The sequence below is a fragment of the Nicotiana tabacum genome, chromosome 8, assembly GCF_000715075.1.
Source record: "Nicotiana tabacum cultivar K326 chromosome 8, ASM71507v2, whole genome shotgun sequence".
Classification (NCBI taxonomy): Eukaryota; Viridiplantae; Streptophyta; class Magnoliopsida; order Solanales; family Solanaceae; genus Nicotiana; species Nicotiana tabacum.
Genome location: NC_134087.1, coordinates 8169260 through 8184518, shown reverse-complemented (window position 1 = coordinate 8184518; position 15259 = coordinate 8169260). Strand labels below are relative to the sequence as shown.

General features: G+C 31.6%; 1 protein-coding gene across 1 annotated transcript; it reads left to right on the top strand.

Annotated features, from left to right (window-relative positions):
* The first annotated feature begins 9502 nt into the window (after window positions 1-9502).
* LOC107783780 (F-box/kelch-repeat protein At1g80440-like) lies at window positions 9503-11313 on the top strand. Its single transcript, XM_016604798.2, has one exon. It carries the CDS (start codon window positions 9738-9740, stop codon window positions 10809-10811), a length of 1074 nt encoding a protein of 357 aa, XP_016460284.1. The 5' UTR covers window positions 9503-9737; the 3' UTR covers window positions 10812-11313.
* Window positions 11314-15259: the final 3946 nt, after the last annotated feature.

The window sequence follows — 15259 nt, the reverse complement described above, 5'->3', positions numbered from 1 at the left end:
GCCGGGGTGTTCTCTGAAGGGTGTGAGAGAGATGAGAGATGGGGGGTAACATTTCGGACAGATTTATATTTGCCGGTGCCCAGTTCACAGCCGTTGGATCACATGAGATCAACGGATGTGATGGAAAGCAAGGAAACGATGCCGTTTGGTTACTGGTGGGGGCGAGGCGGGTCTGGGCCTGGATTGGGCGGGTTTAACGGGTTTAAGGGAGCATTGGGTTGGGCTTGATAGAATTGAAATAAAAACGGCTCAAATTCTGATTCAATGCTTGTCCCTTTTAAAAATTATTCTTTTTCTTCTTTTCTCTTCTTTTTTTTTTTCAAAATTAAAATTAAAAATAAAAACCTAAACTAAATCTTAAATCAAATTAATCCTACCACATTAAATTAATTAACTCTAACAAATAATTACCACAATTACTTAAAAACCAAATTAAAGGAAAACTACCAAAATGCGAAAACTAAAATTAAAAAGTGCCAAAATAAGTTATTTTTTGTAATTTTTCTATTTCTTATAAAACAACTAATTTGTTAATTAGTCTGAAAAATGTAAAATTAAATCCTAAATGCAAAATGCAACATATTTTGCATTTTTTCAAAATTAACATGCACAGACAAATGCAAACAATTAACAAAAATGCTACGAAAAATCTACGAAATTGCAAAAAATGGAAAAATTATTTTGTTTTGAATTTGTAGGATTAATTCATATGGGCAAAAATCACGTGCTCACATTCGTTTAGATCATGTTTAGGCCGACCACATTGGGGTAGGCAAGCCCTAGGTCTTTCTTATTTCGAGGCGAGAGGTCGTTTCCTTAGTTAAATTTATTCGGAAAATTCCCCGAAAGATTTGTATATGTTTTATTTTGGGGTATACCTCGAAGTATTTGTACTTGGAGATCGATGATAGAACTCGTAGTATTTTTATTTTTTGTTTTTCTTTTTCTTTTTATTAGATGGGGACGATCTTGAGCCTCGTGTGTGTTTATTTTATTTTTTGGTGATTTTACCTCAACTTGAATATTTTAAAAGCCGACTAGATCAAGTATGCAACCGTACTAGTTACGGGACTGGGGGAGTGCCTAACACCTTCTCCCCGAGTCAAATGAACCTCCTTACCCGAATCTCTGGTGCGGACTTGGTTTTAGAGTCTGAAATGTTTTAAAAGAAAAAATTATATAAAAAAAAAAACGGTGACCTAGCACACTGAAATCAAAGTAAGGTGGCGACTCTGAGTTATTTTTCTTTTGAATACAATTTTTGTCATGTTCTAATTGGAAAACCATTTTTCAAGCTTTCCTAAATCTTTTTATTTATTAAGAGGGTTAAGTGAGTTTGGGTTAAAAAGGGGTGTGACACCGATTGGACTATTTTGAAATTCACATGTGGATATATTTTCACAGGCGGTGGATGAGCAGTGTCATGAAAATTATCCAAATAAAGATACATTGCCCGCTCTACAATGGAGGCTGAGCTTATAGCCTTAGAGAAGGCCGGCGAAAAAGCTTAATGGCTCCGAAATTTCTTGAGAAAATTCCCTCTTATCCCAAAATATTGGTACCTATATGCATATATTGCGATGGTCAAACGGCAGTAGGAAGGATTGTGAGCGTTATGTATAACAGAAAATCTCATCATATATGACAAAGACATATAAATATTAGACAACTGCTCTCTAGGGGAATTATCATAATTGACTACGTGAAATCAAGTGATAATGTGTCGGATCCAAGTACAAATAGCCTAACTAGAAAGACAGTTGAGGGATCATAGAAGGGAATGAGACAATGGACGAAGACAAGTCATTGTGGCAGTAACTCAACCTAGAAGACTGGATATCCCAAGATCTAGGTTCAAGGAGATCAAATAAAGTCATTGGTGACTGTTCAACATTGTCAACTAAAATTTTGGTTTATTCTCGTGATGAGGCAATGTCCAGTATCAAGGATAAAGAGTTAAGGCTTTTTAATGGTTTCTAATTTGATACTGGGTATATCAAATAGTGTATCTACGGGATGACACATTTAGGAATCTCCAATGTAAGTGTGAAATGTTAGCCACTTCAAGGAGAATTTGTAAAGCGAGTTCTCTACGTACTTATGAAACTAGGCAAATCAAAGACGGCTAAGGGTTGATTGTGTGACTTATAGTTGTCTAGGTATACACCAAACCTCGACGGTTCAATGATATCAAATCTACCGATTGACCGAGTATATCCGACATAAGTTCACTACAGAAAATTTAAAGGGAAACCTACTTATCCAGATGCGATTAATCATTGCGAATCACAGAGTTTGTAATACATATTTTATTCCATTTCCCATTCATGTGGGGGGATTAGTGGGTTTTTACTGAAGGGTGTGAACGAAAAATGGAAGAGGCACCTGTTAAATTGCACCTCTTCATCTCACTCTTTTCTTGTCTATAAATTTAGAGGTTTGGCCTCATTTTTCATACATCCGAAACTATGAAATCCTCTCATTTTCTTTATATTGTTTTTCCAAAACAAAATATACGTGTGATGTGTGATTTTCTCCGCCTTATTGCGTTTACTAAAATACTAGGGTTTGAGGTACCGCTACATCATTGCAGATAATCCGTTCTATTCTAGGAGGAAATAACCTTAAATCTCATGTGGTAGAAGGGAATTAAGTTCCTTAAGGACACACTATGAACTCAGTGGGCTCGGATTTAATTTTGTTCTTCCCATGCATTTCTATTTCTCTTTTACTTTACAGAATTTTCTGTTTTAAACGCAAAGTTTCAACCGTATTCAAGTTCAAGATAGTGTATAGTAATAAATTCAAGATGGCTTGCTCTTAATTTTTAATATTCCAAAATTCTATTCCGATTGGAATGTCGCAATCAGCAGCAGCAAATAAAATCCATTTCCCTATTGGACAAGCAAGGTTTCATGGAATCGCCAAGCGCATAAGGAAGCAAGGATATTCAAGATTGATCTTGATGTTGCATATCAAATTGGAAGGAATAAGTATCATGCTCAGATAGTTCTGTTTGACCCAAAATTAGATCTAGATTTAAACAATTAGATTTTCTAATAGAATAGAATTAATCTTAACAAATATTAATATCCAAAAGATGTATTAATCGTTTTTGGGGGAAGATAGTACGGGTTCAATCTATGTAGCAATAAATGGTGAGACTACTGTTATATTCAATGATCCAAGAATGAAGGAGGTAGCATTAAATAATAATAAATAGCAATGAATGATATTTAAGTAAATAAAAGCATGTGAATTACCCGAAAAATGTGAGATTCTTTAGTATTCTTTCTGACAATGATGAATGATTGATGAACCTTTGAATATTTAAATTCTTCTTGGATCGTGGGGGAAAAGTTAGACAAGAATCTCAAGAAAAAAGTATATTTTGTCTGTATGTAATGAAGCAAGATTCTTCAGAGAACGTCATTGTGTTGTCTTACAAATGTCCCCTATAACTATGTTTCTTTCTATTTATAAGAAACATGTGCCAAAAAACTCTAATAGCACAGATACAGAGAATAACCATTGGAATATTCTCTTTAGAGTCTTATCCTAAAACTAGCCGTTATTACTCTGTTTAAGACGAGTGCTCGTCATCGACCTTGATCTATGTTAACTCCTCGACCTCGCACTTCATCTCTTGTGAGACCACTTCGACCTTGAGCATCCCTTTTGTCGAAGTTATACTATTGACATGTGGCAGCCTTTGAAGACCCTCTTAATGCTGATATGGTTTATTCATAACTAAAATAATTTTTGGCCCGTACAGTTTCTAGTATGTACTCCCACCGAAATGTTGCGAGGAAAATACGGAGATACTAATTAAGCTAGATGTATAAATATCGAGTTTCCTTTACAAACATAGGCTATATTGCAGGGAATTAAAATATGCTGGCAATATGGATCCTTTAATGTGTTGGTGGAATCATACTCTTTGTTGATAGTGAATATGATTAACAAAGATATGAGACCTTCTTGGCAGATTAAACATATATATGTTTGAGCAGATTAGAGAATATGTTGACATAGGAACCTTCTGTATTGCATATACATATAGAGAAGGCAATGTGGTAGTAGATCAATTAATTATTTTTTGGAGAAAATATAAGAACATTTCATATGTTCAATGAAGCTATTTCTCTTCCTAGCTAGACAAGTTAGAGCTTCTTTGAAGTTAGAACAAGATGATCTACCTTACTATGTCATCATGATAATGGACCTTTGCTTCGCCACTGTGATGGACCTTTGATTAAAATTTTAAAAAAAAAAAACATAGGCACAAATTAGTAACACAAAAATTCAAAGATCCTCTATAAAGGAAAAATAATATAATTAAAATCTCTAAATTTTCTTCACATTTCTCCACATATTTCCACCAGAAAATAGCTAACAATATTTTTATTTATAATAGTATAAAACGTACTTTACTTAGAAACTAAAAAACATATTCCTATATAATTCTGATATAAATCTTTTTTAGATAAGAATTACATAAACTAACAAATATCAAATCTTAAATAAATTTGATTTCCCACTCCGACTTTGAATCGATTTTCAAACACTCTAAGCATTGGTTATTCAAACAAGCTATATCTTCGTCTATTGGAACTTAAAAACGCAGATATATAATATATATCGCCTTTGATGTAATAATGTGAATTGTTTGCCTTTTTTTTTTTAAACGCCAAAGTTGTGAAATGGATGTAAGATACTGTCAACGTACGCATACCATTTAAATAAATGTTAGCATAGCTTTCCTATTTCATTAGCAAGGATTATATTAGTCATATTGATTCTATGAAAGCATCACTTAAGGTGCTGAAAACTAATAGCGTATATTAGAATGTAATGTGGAAAAGAAGAAGTTAGACTAAGTTAATAAATAATTCGATAAAATGTTTTTTAACTTATTAAAGTTGAAGCAACCAAATCATTATATTATGTCAGTTTGAGGCTCCAAAATGCTAAGCAGCATGCTCATACTTCATAGATCATGCCTTAATTAGCCTTTGAATAAAATGGTTATGAGAAAGAATGTAAAATAGGCAAGCAGGGTTGATCATTTTAATAAACGTGCACATATTCGGAGGCGGATGTTCAACCTTTAAGATTTTTAGTATTGAACTCATTAGATATGGGTTCATATCTACTAATATATATTTATTGCAAGTTTAATAGATTTTTATAGATAAATCCATGCTCTGCATCAAAAGTTATGAGTTCAATTGAATTTGTCACCTTAATGTTGCATACGCCTTCTACAGATATTTAGGTCATAAATTCATGCGCAAATGCTGCTTTACTAATACAGTGAGACATCTCTATAACAACATTCCTATATAACAACACTTCACTATAAAAGCCAAGCTTTTTCAGAACCAATTTTTATGTTATGTTATAATATATGTTCTTTATAACATCACTTCGCTATAATATCCAAAAATATTCGGAACAAACGAGGCTGTTATAGAGAGGTTTGACTGTATTTGCAAATCGAATTTGGTAATGAAGTTTTAAAGAGAAAGAAAATTGATAAGGATGTTTTGGATTTAGAATTTGACTTCATGTGAAATATTTATTGTAAATATAAATAACATTATTTTCATTTCGAATTTGTATTTTAAGTGAAAATTTTCAATCTTCAACTTAACACACACAAATTATCAACTTAGATAAGGAAGTTTATGTTCAAACATTATGTCAACATCCACAATTTTTTTGTCAACTTCAGCTAAGTTTTATCTAAATTCATACTTATTATCCCCTTTATTTTTTTTAATTCTCTGATTTTGTTAAATGTTTCTACAAGAGAATCGTCATACCATTGATTCGTTCAATCGAGACTCATCTCATATAACACTACACTAGAGTAAAATTAGATGAGTTATACGTCATTAACGTGATTCATGCCGCACGTGTTCGGATAGCTAAATACCAAAAAAGAGTAAACAGTAACAAAACGGATAGGAAAGGGATAAAATAACAAACATAGATAATAAAATAATGAAAAGACTACTGCCCGTTGTTTAGGTTTAAAATATTACGGGCTAACCAGTTTTCAGATTGGTCATTCAAAAATAGTCAGCGTTTGCCAAGTCATTGAAAAACAGTTACTATTTTGCTGCAACAGAGACCAGTCCAGCATAATATACTGGAGTTCGATGAACCTGTGTATGAACTTTCAGCATATTATGTTAGACCGACATATTTGTTGGCTCCAGTATATTATACTGAACCGGTATATTATACTGAAACTCCAGTATATTATGCTGGAGTATTTTTTCGAATTTTGAACAGTGTTTTCGTTCAGATTTATCTTTACATGAAAAGTGGCAAAATTTCGATTACTTTTGAAACTATGGTTATTTTTGAATGATCACTTGTAAATCTGGCTATTTTTGAATTTCTCCCGTTGTTTAGGGATGTCCATCAACCCGGTTGGTTCGGTTTTATCAATATCAAACCAAATCAATTATATTGATTTGGATTAGTTCAGTTTTGACGATTTTTCGATTTTTTTTTGTTACATAAATATTGTTTCAATCTTACTTCGTTAAAGTTATAGATAAAGTTTTGATAAGTAAATATATGTTTCGTAAAAATTAAAAAAAAAAACTGACAAACATATGATCTATTAATATATTCTTATGGGAGAATTTTGTAAGTAACACATGATAGTTATTTTCTTAGTCTTATAGCAATAATTTTTTTGATGTAAGCTTAAGGTTAATCGAGTTTAATAATTGAACATAAAAATAAATATGAAACCTAAATAATGACATATTCTATTTAATTTTAAAATTATCGAACTACCATTTCAAATTCGAAAAAAAGATATAAGAATGGAATAGATCTTGACATATGAGTATGAAAGAACAAAGAGATTGACGCATTTTAATGACACTTGGTAAGAAAGTGATGATATAACCCATTATTTAAAATAAATAGAAATGAATGCACTTCATAATTCTATTAAATATTAGATCTCATGGGAGGATCCCAAATATTTGTAGATATGTTTTAAAGGAATTTCTATATAAAGTCTTAAAAATATATAAAATTATATATTTATATGTAAGTTTGGTTCAAAATTTTTTACTCAATACCAAACCAAATCAGACCAAACCTAATCGAGTTTTTTAATCTTTTTAGTTTGATTTTTTCGTTTGATGCAGTTTTTTGGTTCGATTTGAAGACTCCTACCTCCGTTCATACAATTTTTTTTTTCCTATTTGTCGATTTTTTTTTTTTCAAAGCTTGTTTGGATATACATTGACCGAATTCTTAAAAAAAATTGAAGATGAGTTTCCAAGTTTGAAAAAGTGGTGAAATACTTTTTTATTTAAAGTTCTATTTCCTCTCACAAAATTATAATATTTTTTCAAGTGGAATGCATATCAATATCTTGTTTCAACTTCACTCTAGAAACTAACTTTTTTCTTCTAAAAATCATATTTTTGTGTCCAAACGCCTACTAAGACTAAAAAACCATCTCTGACTAGCAGTAAACAACAATGAACGGAGTCAGCAAAGGATGTATTGCAAACATATATAGATATTAAATAATGAAAAGACTAAGAGCCTGTTTGGACATAAAAAAAAATTCATTTTTTTTCAAAAAAATTTACTTTTTTTTTTTAAAACAACGTTTGCCCATAAATTTTTTAATTTTCACTTGAAGATGAATGTTGGAATTTTTTGAAAATTTGAAAAACTCCAAAAAGCTGTTTTTCAAAATTCACTCATTACTGACATAATTTCAAAAATAACCCAAAATTATATTCATGTCCAAACACAACTCAAATTTTCAAATACCATTTTCACTAGAAATTCTTTTTCACTTTTTTTTGGAATTTTATAATTCTTATGTCCAGACGCCCACTAAGATTAATAAGAAACCATTAGTGACCAGCAGTAAACAGTAACGAACGGGGTCAGAAAGGGATGTGTTGCCAAAAAAATATGGAATAATGAAAACAATAGAGACTATAAAATCCTTTGGATTTTTTAAAATAAGTGACCAATTTACTTTTGGCACGTTCATTAAGAAAATACTAAATTCTATACAAAAATAACTAGAATGACTAAACTACTCTTAATTAAATATTTAATGTGAGGAGTAAGAAAACTTTTTAGGAATATGTACATAAGGGTAATTTTGTAAAAATAAATTGAATTCTTTCTTGATTATACAAATAGACACTTATTTTGGACCAAAATAAAAAAATAAATTGATCACTTATTATGGACCGAAGGAAATAGACCTCTACAACAACAACAACAACAACAATAACAACCCAGTATAATCCCACTTAGTAGGGTCTGGGGAGGGTAGTGTGTACGCAGACCTTATCCTTACCCTAGGGTAGAGAGACTGTTTCCAAATAGACCTCCGGCATCCTTCCCTCCAAGAACTTCCCACCTTGCTCTTGGGGAGACTCGAACTCACAACCTCTCGGTTGGAAGTGGGGGTTGCTTACCATCAGAGCAAAGGAAATAGACCTCTGATCCTCTATAAATAGACAGCAATTTTAAATCTTGATTATAACCGTAATAACCAAGTTGCCCTACTTGTCGACTATGAGAGATGCACAACTTGATCCCCTTTATCTCTTCTCGAATTCTCCGTGCCTACTAGTGCTTCAAAAAAATTATATAAATAATTAATTTATTGTTTACTTTTCCTAATTGATATATGTAAATTATATATTAATTATATATATATATATATATGCGAATTCATATACTAAATTTAGGTGTTTCAGCACCCATTAAACTTCCACGAAATATGTATAATTATACAAAAAACTTTAGGCCTTAAATAAGAAATCACCCATAATACAAAGGAACTAATAGGTGCTTCGGTCAAGCAAGGGTAGTGTGTGCTTTTACTTAGTGTGGGGTTGAGAGATTGAATCGTACTCTTAACAGGGTCAATTTTACTTTCTTTCTTTCGGGTCAATTAGGTTTTTTTGAAGGAAAATATCTAATCCAGTAGCTACATTTTTTATCCAATACTATTACTTTATTTATTTCCTTTTCAGACTACTTTTTCACTAAATTTTATTTTACCTTCCTCTTTTTTAATTTTTCCTTTTCTATTTTACCTAATAATTCCCCATAACAAAGAAAGGAAGAAACTCCATAGTTCGTCCTCTTCTACAAATAAATAGTTTCTCTAGAGTGGCAAAATCCATTAAAAAAAAAATCTCTCCCGCTCATTTTTCTTTACACGCATCTATAATATTAATACGAATTTTTTTATTAATTTTTTTGACCGTCATATTCAAATAATTGTGCACTTATTATACTATGTGATTGATATATATATTAGTAACTGCATGTCAAAAAAAGTTAAGCACCCACGAACCCAAAATCCTGGATCCATCATTATATATATATATATATATATATATATATATATATATATATATACCTTCAAAATAGTTATATTTAATTTAAGTGGCTGGGGCCTGGGGATGGATATTTAGGTTATTTCTTCCAAAGGTAAACTCAGTTTTGTCCCTATTGTCAATTCATGCGCAAAACAGTATAAAAAAACATCCGCTTACGGTTTTGTGAAACCATGCCTCATAATTTATGTCCTTCCTTCTTCTTTATTTATCCACTCACATTACAACACTGAAAAAACCCAACTAAATTCACTTCGTAATTTCTTCTGAAACTATACAGTTTTAATAGCAATATTCATATCATACAAATCAAAAGCCATGGACCTGATCCCAGGGCTACCTAATGACATAGCGATTGAATGTCTCATACGACTTCCTATTGACCAGTTTTCTAAAGCAGCTTCAATATGCAAGACCTGGAACGGCGAGATTACGCTGCCGGAGTTTCGAAAACGGCGGAAAATTTCCGGGTTCACCCGACCCGTTTTAGCCATGGTCCAAGCTATGGTTGCTACTGTAAAAAAGCCTCAGGGTGACACTACCCTCTCGTCTACCCAGATTTACCGTCTCTCCATCTGTGACCCGGAAAACGGCTGTTGGTACGACTTGCCGCCGATACCGGAGTTGATTGACGGGTTGCCGAATTTTTGCCGGATTGTTGGAGTTGGATCCGATTTAGTAGTGATTGGCGGGTGTGACCCGGTTACTTGGCGGGTTATGGACTGTGTTTTTATCTACAACTTCATATCCGGAACGTGGCGACGTGGAGCGGATATGCCAGGTCAGCAGAGGTTGTTTTTCGGATGCGGTTCGGATTCCGATCAGGTCATCCTCGTCGCCGGCGGACATGACGACGAGAAGAACGCGCTGAAGTCGGTTCTGTTATACGACGTCGTGAAAGACGAGTGGGTTACAGTGCCTGACATGGTGATGCAGAGAGACGAATGTAAGGTTGTGTTTCATGAAGGTAAATTCCACGTCATTGGCGGTTATCCTACGTGGGCACAAGGTCACTTTGAGAAAAATGCTGAGGTGTTCGACTTTGCCACGTGGCAGTGGAGTTTTGTAGATGACTCCTTGAGTGTTAATAATTCTCCTCATACTTGCACTGAAGGTGATGATGGGAGATTATACATGTGCCAAGACGGTGACGTGGTCGTGAAGGAACATGCTACGTGGCAGATGGTGGCAAGGTTGCCAGCTCAGATTTCCAACGTGGCATATTTGACAGCGTGTCAAGGGAAGTTGATATTGGTGGGAAATGAAGAATATGATGAACTCCATAGTGTTTATGCTTTGGATATGAGTGAAAAAGTAAGAGCGTGGATAAAAGTAGAGACTCCAGATGAGTACAGTGGTCATGTTCAATTCGGTTGTTATTTCGAGATATGAGATTTTCAAAGGCAATCAATTATTAACAAATTTAGTACTCATGTTAAAGAATGAGAGTGGCGGGAGTATTTGATTAACGGTAACTATATATATAGGTCACGGGTTCGAGTCGTCGAATCAGCCGTTAATGCTTGCATCAGGCTAAACTGTCTACTTCACACTCCTTGAAATATGGCTCTTTTCTGGACCCGGCGTGAATGTGCAATACCTTATGCACTATGATGCTCAGTGATTGGCCTAAAGAAAAAAGAAAAAAGAATGAGAGTGAGTTTAAGCTATATTCTTAGTTGATTATTTTATTTTCCTCTATTACAGTGATTGCTCTTATTAATTTGGCACAGTTGTGTTTCAGCTTTTATTTGAAAATTACTTGTAAAAAAAGCCTAGTTTTGGCCTCCATATTGTCATTCCATTGCAGTGATCATGTTAGGCCGTCTCCAACCTTACCCCATTTCTTCATAATTGGGGCAATTTTTAGGGTAATGAAGCTTTAATCCTTCTCAATTTTTGTCCCCAAAATCGGGGATGAATAGTATTCCCTCAAATATGGGGTACACTATTCATCTCCCATTACTATTCATATATTTTTATTATTATTTAATCTTTTAATTTATTTCTTTATATATACATAATTATGTTTATGTAATGTCTTTATAATATTTTTTACATCATAACTTTGGCGTATAATTTTGATAAATTAATTTTCGTGTATTTATTATTTTTACGTAAAATTGTAAGTTAATTTTATTAGAGGTTGAAGTTGAATATTTATGTAGTATTTCAAATGAATTTTATCGTTATGTAATATGTATTTAATTAATCTTGTATCGCAATGATTTCACTTTTATTTGAATTATTAGTTAATCTATAATAATTTCTTACAAATTATATTATTTGAAATTTTATGAAATTGTTTTAATAGAAATTACAAATTAATAAAAATAAAAGATGAAATTTGTTTAATGAAAATTAAAATGAAAGATAATAATATAATATAAAAGAGAGAAAAGAATATAAAAAACTTTGGGGAAAAAAATGGGGGAATGATTGGAGTAAGTTGTCCCCAAAATGGAAAAATCTCTATTTTGGGGATCAAAAATAGGGTAAAAGTTGGAGATGCCCTTAGAGATCTATTTGTATCACTATTGCTAATCTAACAGAGAAAAATTACCATTATTTGAGGTACTACTAGAAAAATACTTATGTTTCAGATTTAATATTTTGTTGATGTCAGCGGAATATGCAGAAATTTTCGTAAGCGATGTCAATAATTGAACAAATGAATAAATTATTGTAATGGCAAGTGATATCATTTTTTATATTTATATCCAAAATTTTAATTTTATTTATAATTTGTGATACCGCTTCAAGCAAGATGGCTACGCTCCTGGTTGGCCTTTTTTCTAGTTTCTATGATGTATAGAGATGACTGAATTATATTTTTCGTCTTAGAATTTAGTTTTATGACTTTGATGCAATAAACTGAAAATTGAATGATTATCTGCAAAACTTTTTTCTTTTAAAAAAGGGATATATATATATATATATATATATATATATATATATATATATATATATATATATATATATAAGCACAAAATAATAGAGTTGAAAAATGGATGGTTAACGGCAAATGAATGATATCACTTGTGCTTGCTTGCGTTGGTTTTAGCATAATAATATGGGAGTTCTCCCTCCGGTACATAATAAGTGGTCAATTTGCTTTGAACACATTCATTAAGGAAATATTAAATTCTAGACGAAAATAGTTAGTGTGAGTAAACTATCTTTTATTAAATGTTGCACCATAATTATAGTAACACTTTTCTTTTCAAATGTGAGGAGTAAATGATTTTTTAGAAATACCTACATAAGAATAATCTTGAAAAAATAAATTAAATTTTTTCTTGATTATATAAATCTAACACTTATTTTGAACCCAAAAAAGTAAATTGATCATGGACAGGAGGAATAGTATTTACATTAATGCTCAAGTTGACTTTGTACACAGATTAGCTAAGACACACACATTGGGATAAAGACTTCGAGTTTGTCAAATCAACTTGATATATAAGATATTCGTCTTACATCTTCTTGTTGAAATATCAACAATAAGAATTAATGTGGTAGAAATATTAGTACTATTAATTAAAAGGAAAAATTGAATTTCTCAAGTTTTGAAAAGCGGATGGGGATGCATGTTTAATACGAGTGGTTATAAATTGTTTCTTTCATGATTTAAATGTGTGAATTTTTTTACTCAGGTATATTGCCAATAATCATAACAATTTAACATAGATATATAAAAAAACTAATTCACTTAAAATTAACGACTTTATTTTTTTGCTCTAGAAACTTGCCCCTACAAGCAGGGGCGAAGCCACATGTCCGAAAGGAGCTAGGAATTTTCCTAAAGGTATTCAAATTTGAAAGAAATAAAAAAAAAATCGCGACAAAGAGTGTTCAATATGTGTTATATACCTCTAAAACATAATATTTTTCCTATATACACAGTGAAATTTTTCAACGAAGTGACCACCCTTGTGACTAGGGGTGTCAATGGATATTTAAAAACCGATTAAACCGACTCAATTGTACCATACCGAATCGAATTTTAGGTTTCTTTTGATAAAACCGTAGGTTTTTATATAAATCTATAACCGTACCGATAATTAGGGTAGGGTTTTTTATTTTATGAAAATAAACTGAAAAATTACCGAACCGTACCGAATAAATTTATAATGTGAAAATATATTTATATATTAAGTTTAAAAATAATAAAGCATTGAATTTTTTCTTGGACCTTGGAATTATGAAACAGTTACAAGCAAACTAGTAATTAAACTCAAAATCCTAATTTTCAAACCTATTATGCTACTTCTATTGAAACTAGATTATTTCCAGCATATTCACTAGCAAGACACAATGTATTGTAGCGACTATGTGTAGCAAACTACAATGTATTGAATGTTTCCTTTCATATGATTTAGATTTATCTTTTTGGATGTTTAATCTTCTATACACTTTATTCTTGAATCCCAACTTGATTAATATCTTTCCACTCGTGTAATTAATATTTTTTTGTATTTGCTTAGTTTCTTTTACGATGTTGTAGAATCGTTGATGTATCTATACTCTAGTCATTTTTTATATTTTGTGCTTAGTTTCTTTTACGATGTTGTAAAATAGTTGATGGATCTATACTCTAGCTATCTTTCATATTTTCTTAATTATCCACCTTTTAAATCGTAAAAATATTTAGAGAGTTTTGCTAAGTCCTATAAAAGTACGTATATTATTACATTCTACTTCTACTAGTGACTTTTACATGACATTTAAAATAATTACCGAAAATTAACCGAACGTATCGATACCGAAGAGAAACCGACGTAATTGGGACGGTTTTGAAAAGTCTAATTTTGGTTATATATAATAAAATAACTGAAAAATTGGTATGGTAAAAACTTTATAAAATAACTGGACGAACCGAACCATTGACACCCCTACTTGTGACCATATGGCTTCGCCACTGGTCAACTGACACCCTTCGTCGAAAAATTACACTGAGTATATAGGTAAAACATTAGGTTTTATAGGTATATAACATATATTGAATACTCTTTGTTGGAAATTTTTTTCACTTCTTTCAAGTTTGAATATTTTTGAGAAAATTCCTGGCTTCGACGCAACCTACGAGGAAAAGCTGAGAAAATTTAATCTTGTCAAAATGCTTGACAAGGAGAACCAATTATGTCTTCTATGAGTTGCATTCCACCTTCAAGTGCTTGATAATGAAAGCAAATATCATGAAAATAGAGCATGGCTATTTGGTAAAGTCTTCTTTTACTATGTTTTTTCAGTTTGGATTTAAATTATCTATAAATAAATTCTTACACTTTCAATAGTTTTACCTGTTGTAACACGTCATTTACAATAATATTGTGTTATGTGTAGGTTACCAATCTATATTTGATATAGAGAGTTACATATAACTGATTTTAACTGCATTGATTGAGTAAAATTCATTTATATTGTCACTATATCGTTTGGTGTGTTTCTCATAAATCTTTCAATTGCCAACTACTATCAACTAAGAATTTGTTTTCTCATTTAACATGTGTACATACCCATTGCTGCAATTTGTACCATTTCATTTTGCCATTAAGGCTAGACTTCTTAGTGGTTAGCCATTTATATTCAAAGCTAATCTTTATCCTTCTTAATTTATTGGAGTTTGGCATGACACTCAAGAAAAAGAACAAACATAAAGAGAGAAGAGAAAAGAAAAAAAAAAAGAAGATTAAGAATTACTAATAGGAAAATTGAAGTTCTTCCTTTATTTCCATTTAATTCATCAGTTGCTTTTCCTTTTCTTTCCTTTCCTTTTCCTTTTCCTTCTTTAATTATTCCTTTCTCTTTTAGATAACTTTTTTTGGTTTTCTATCCGG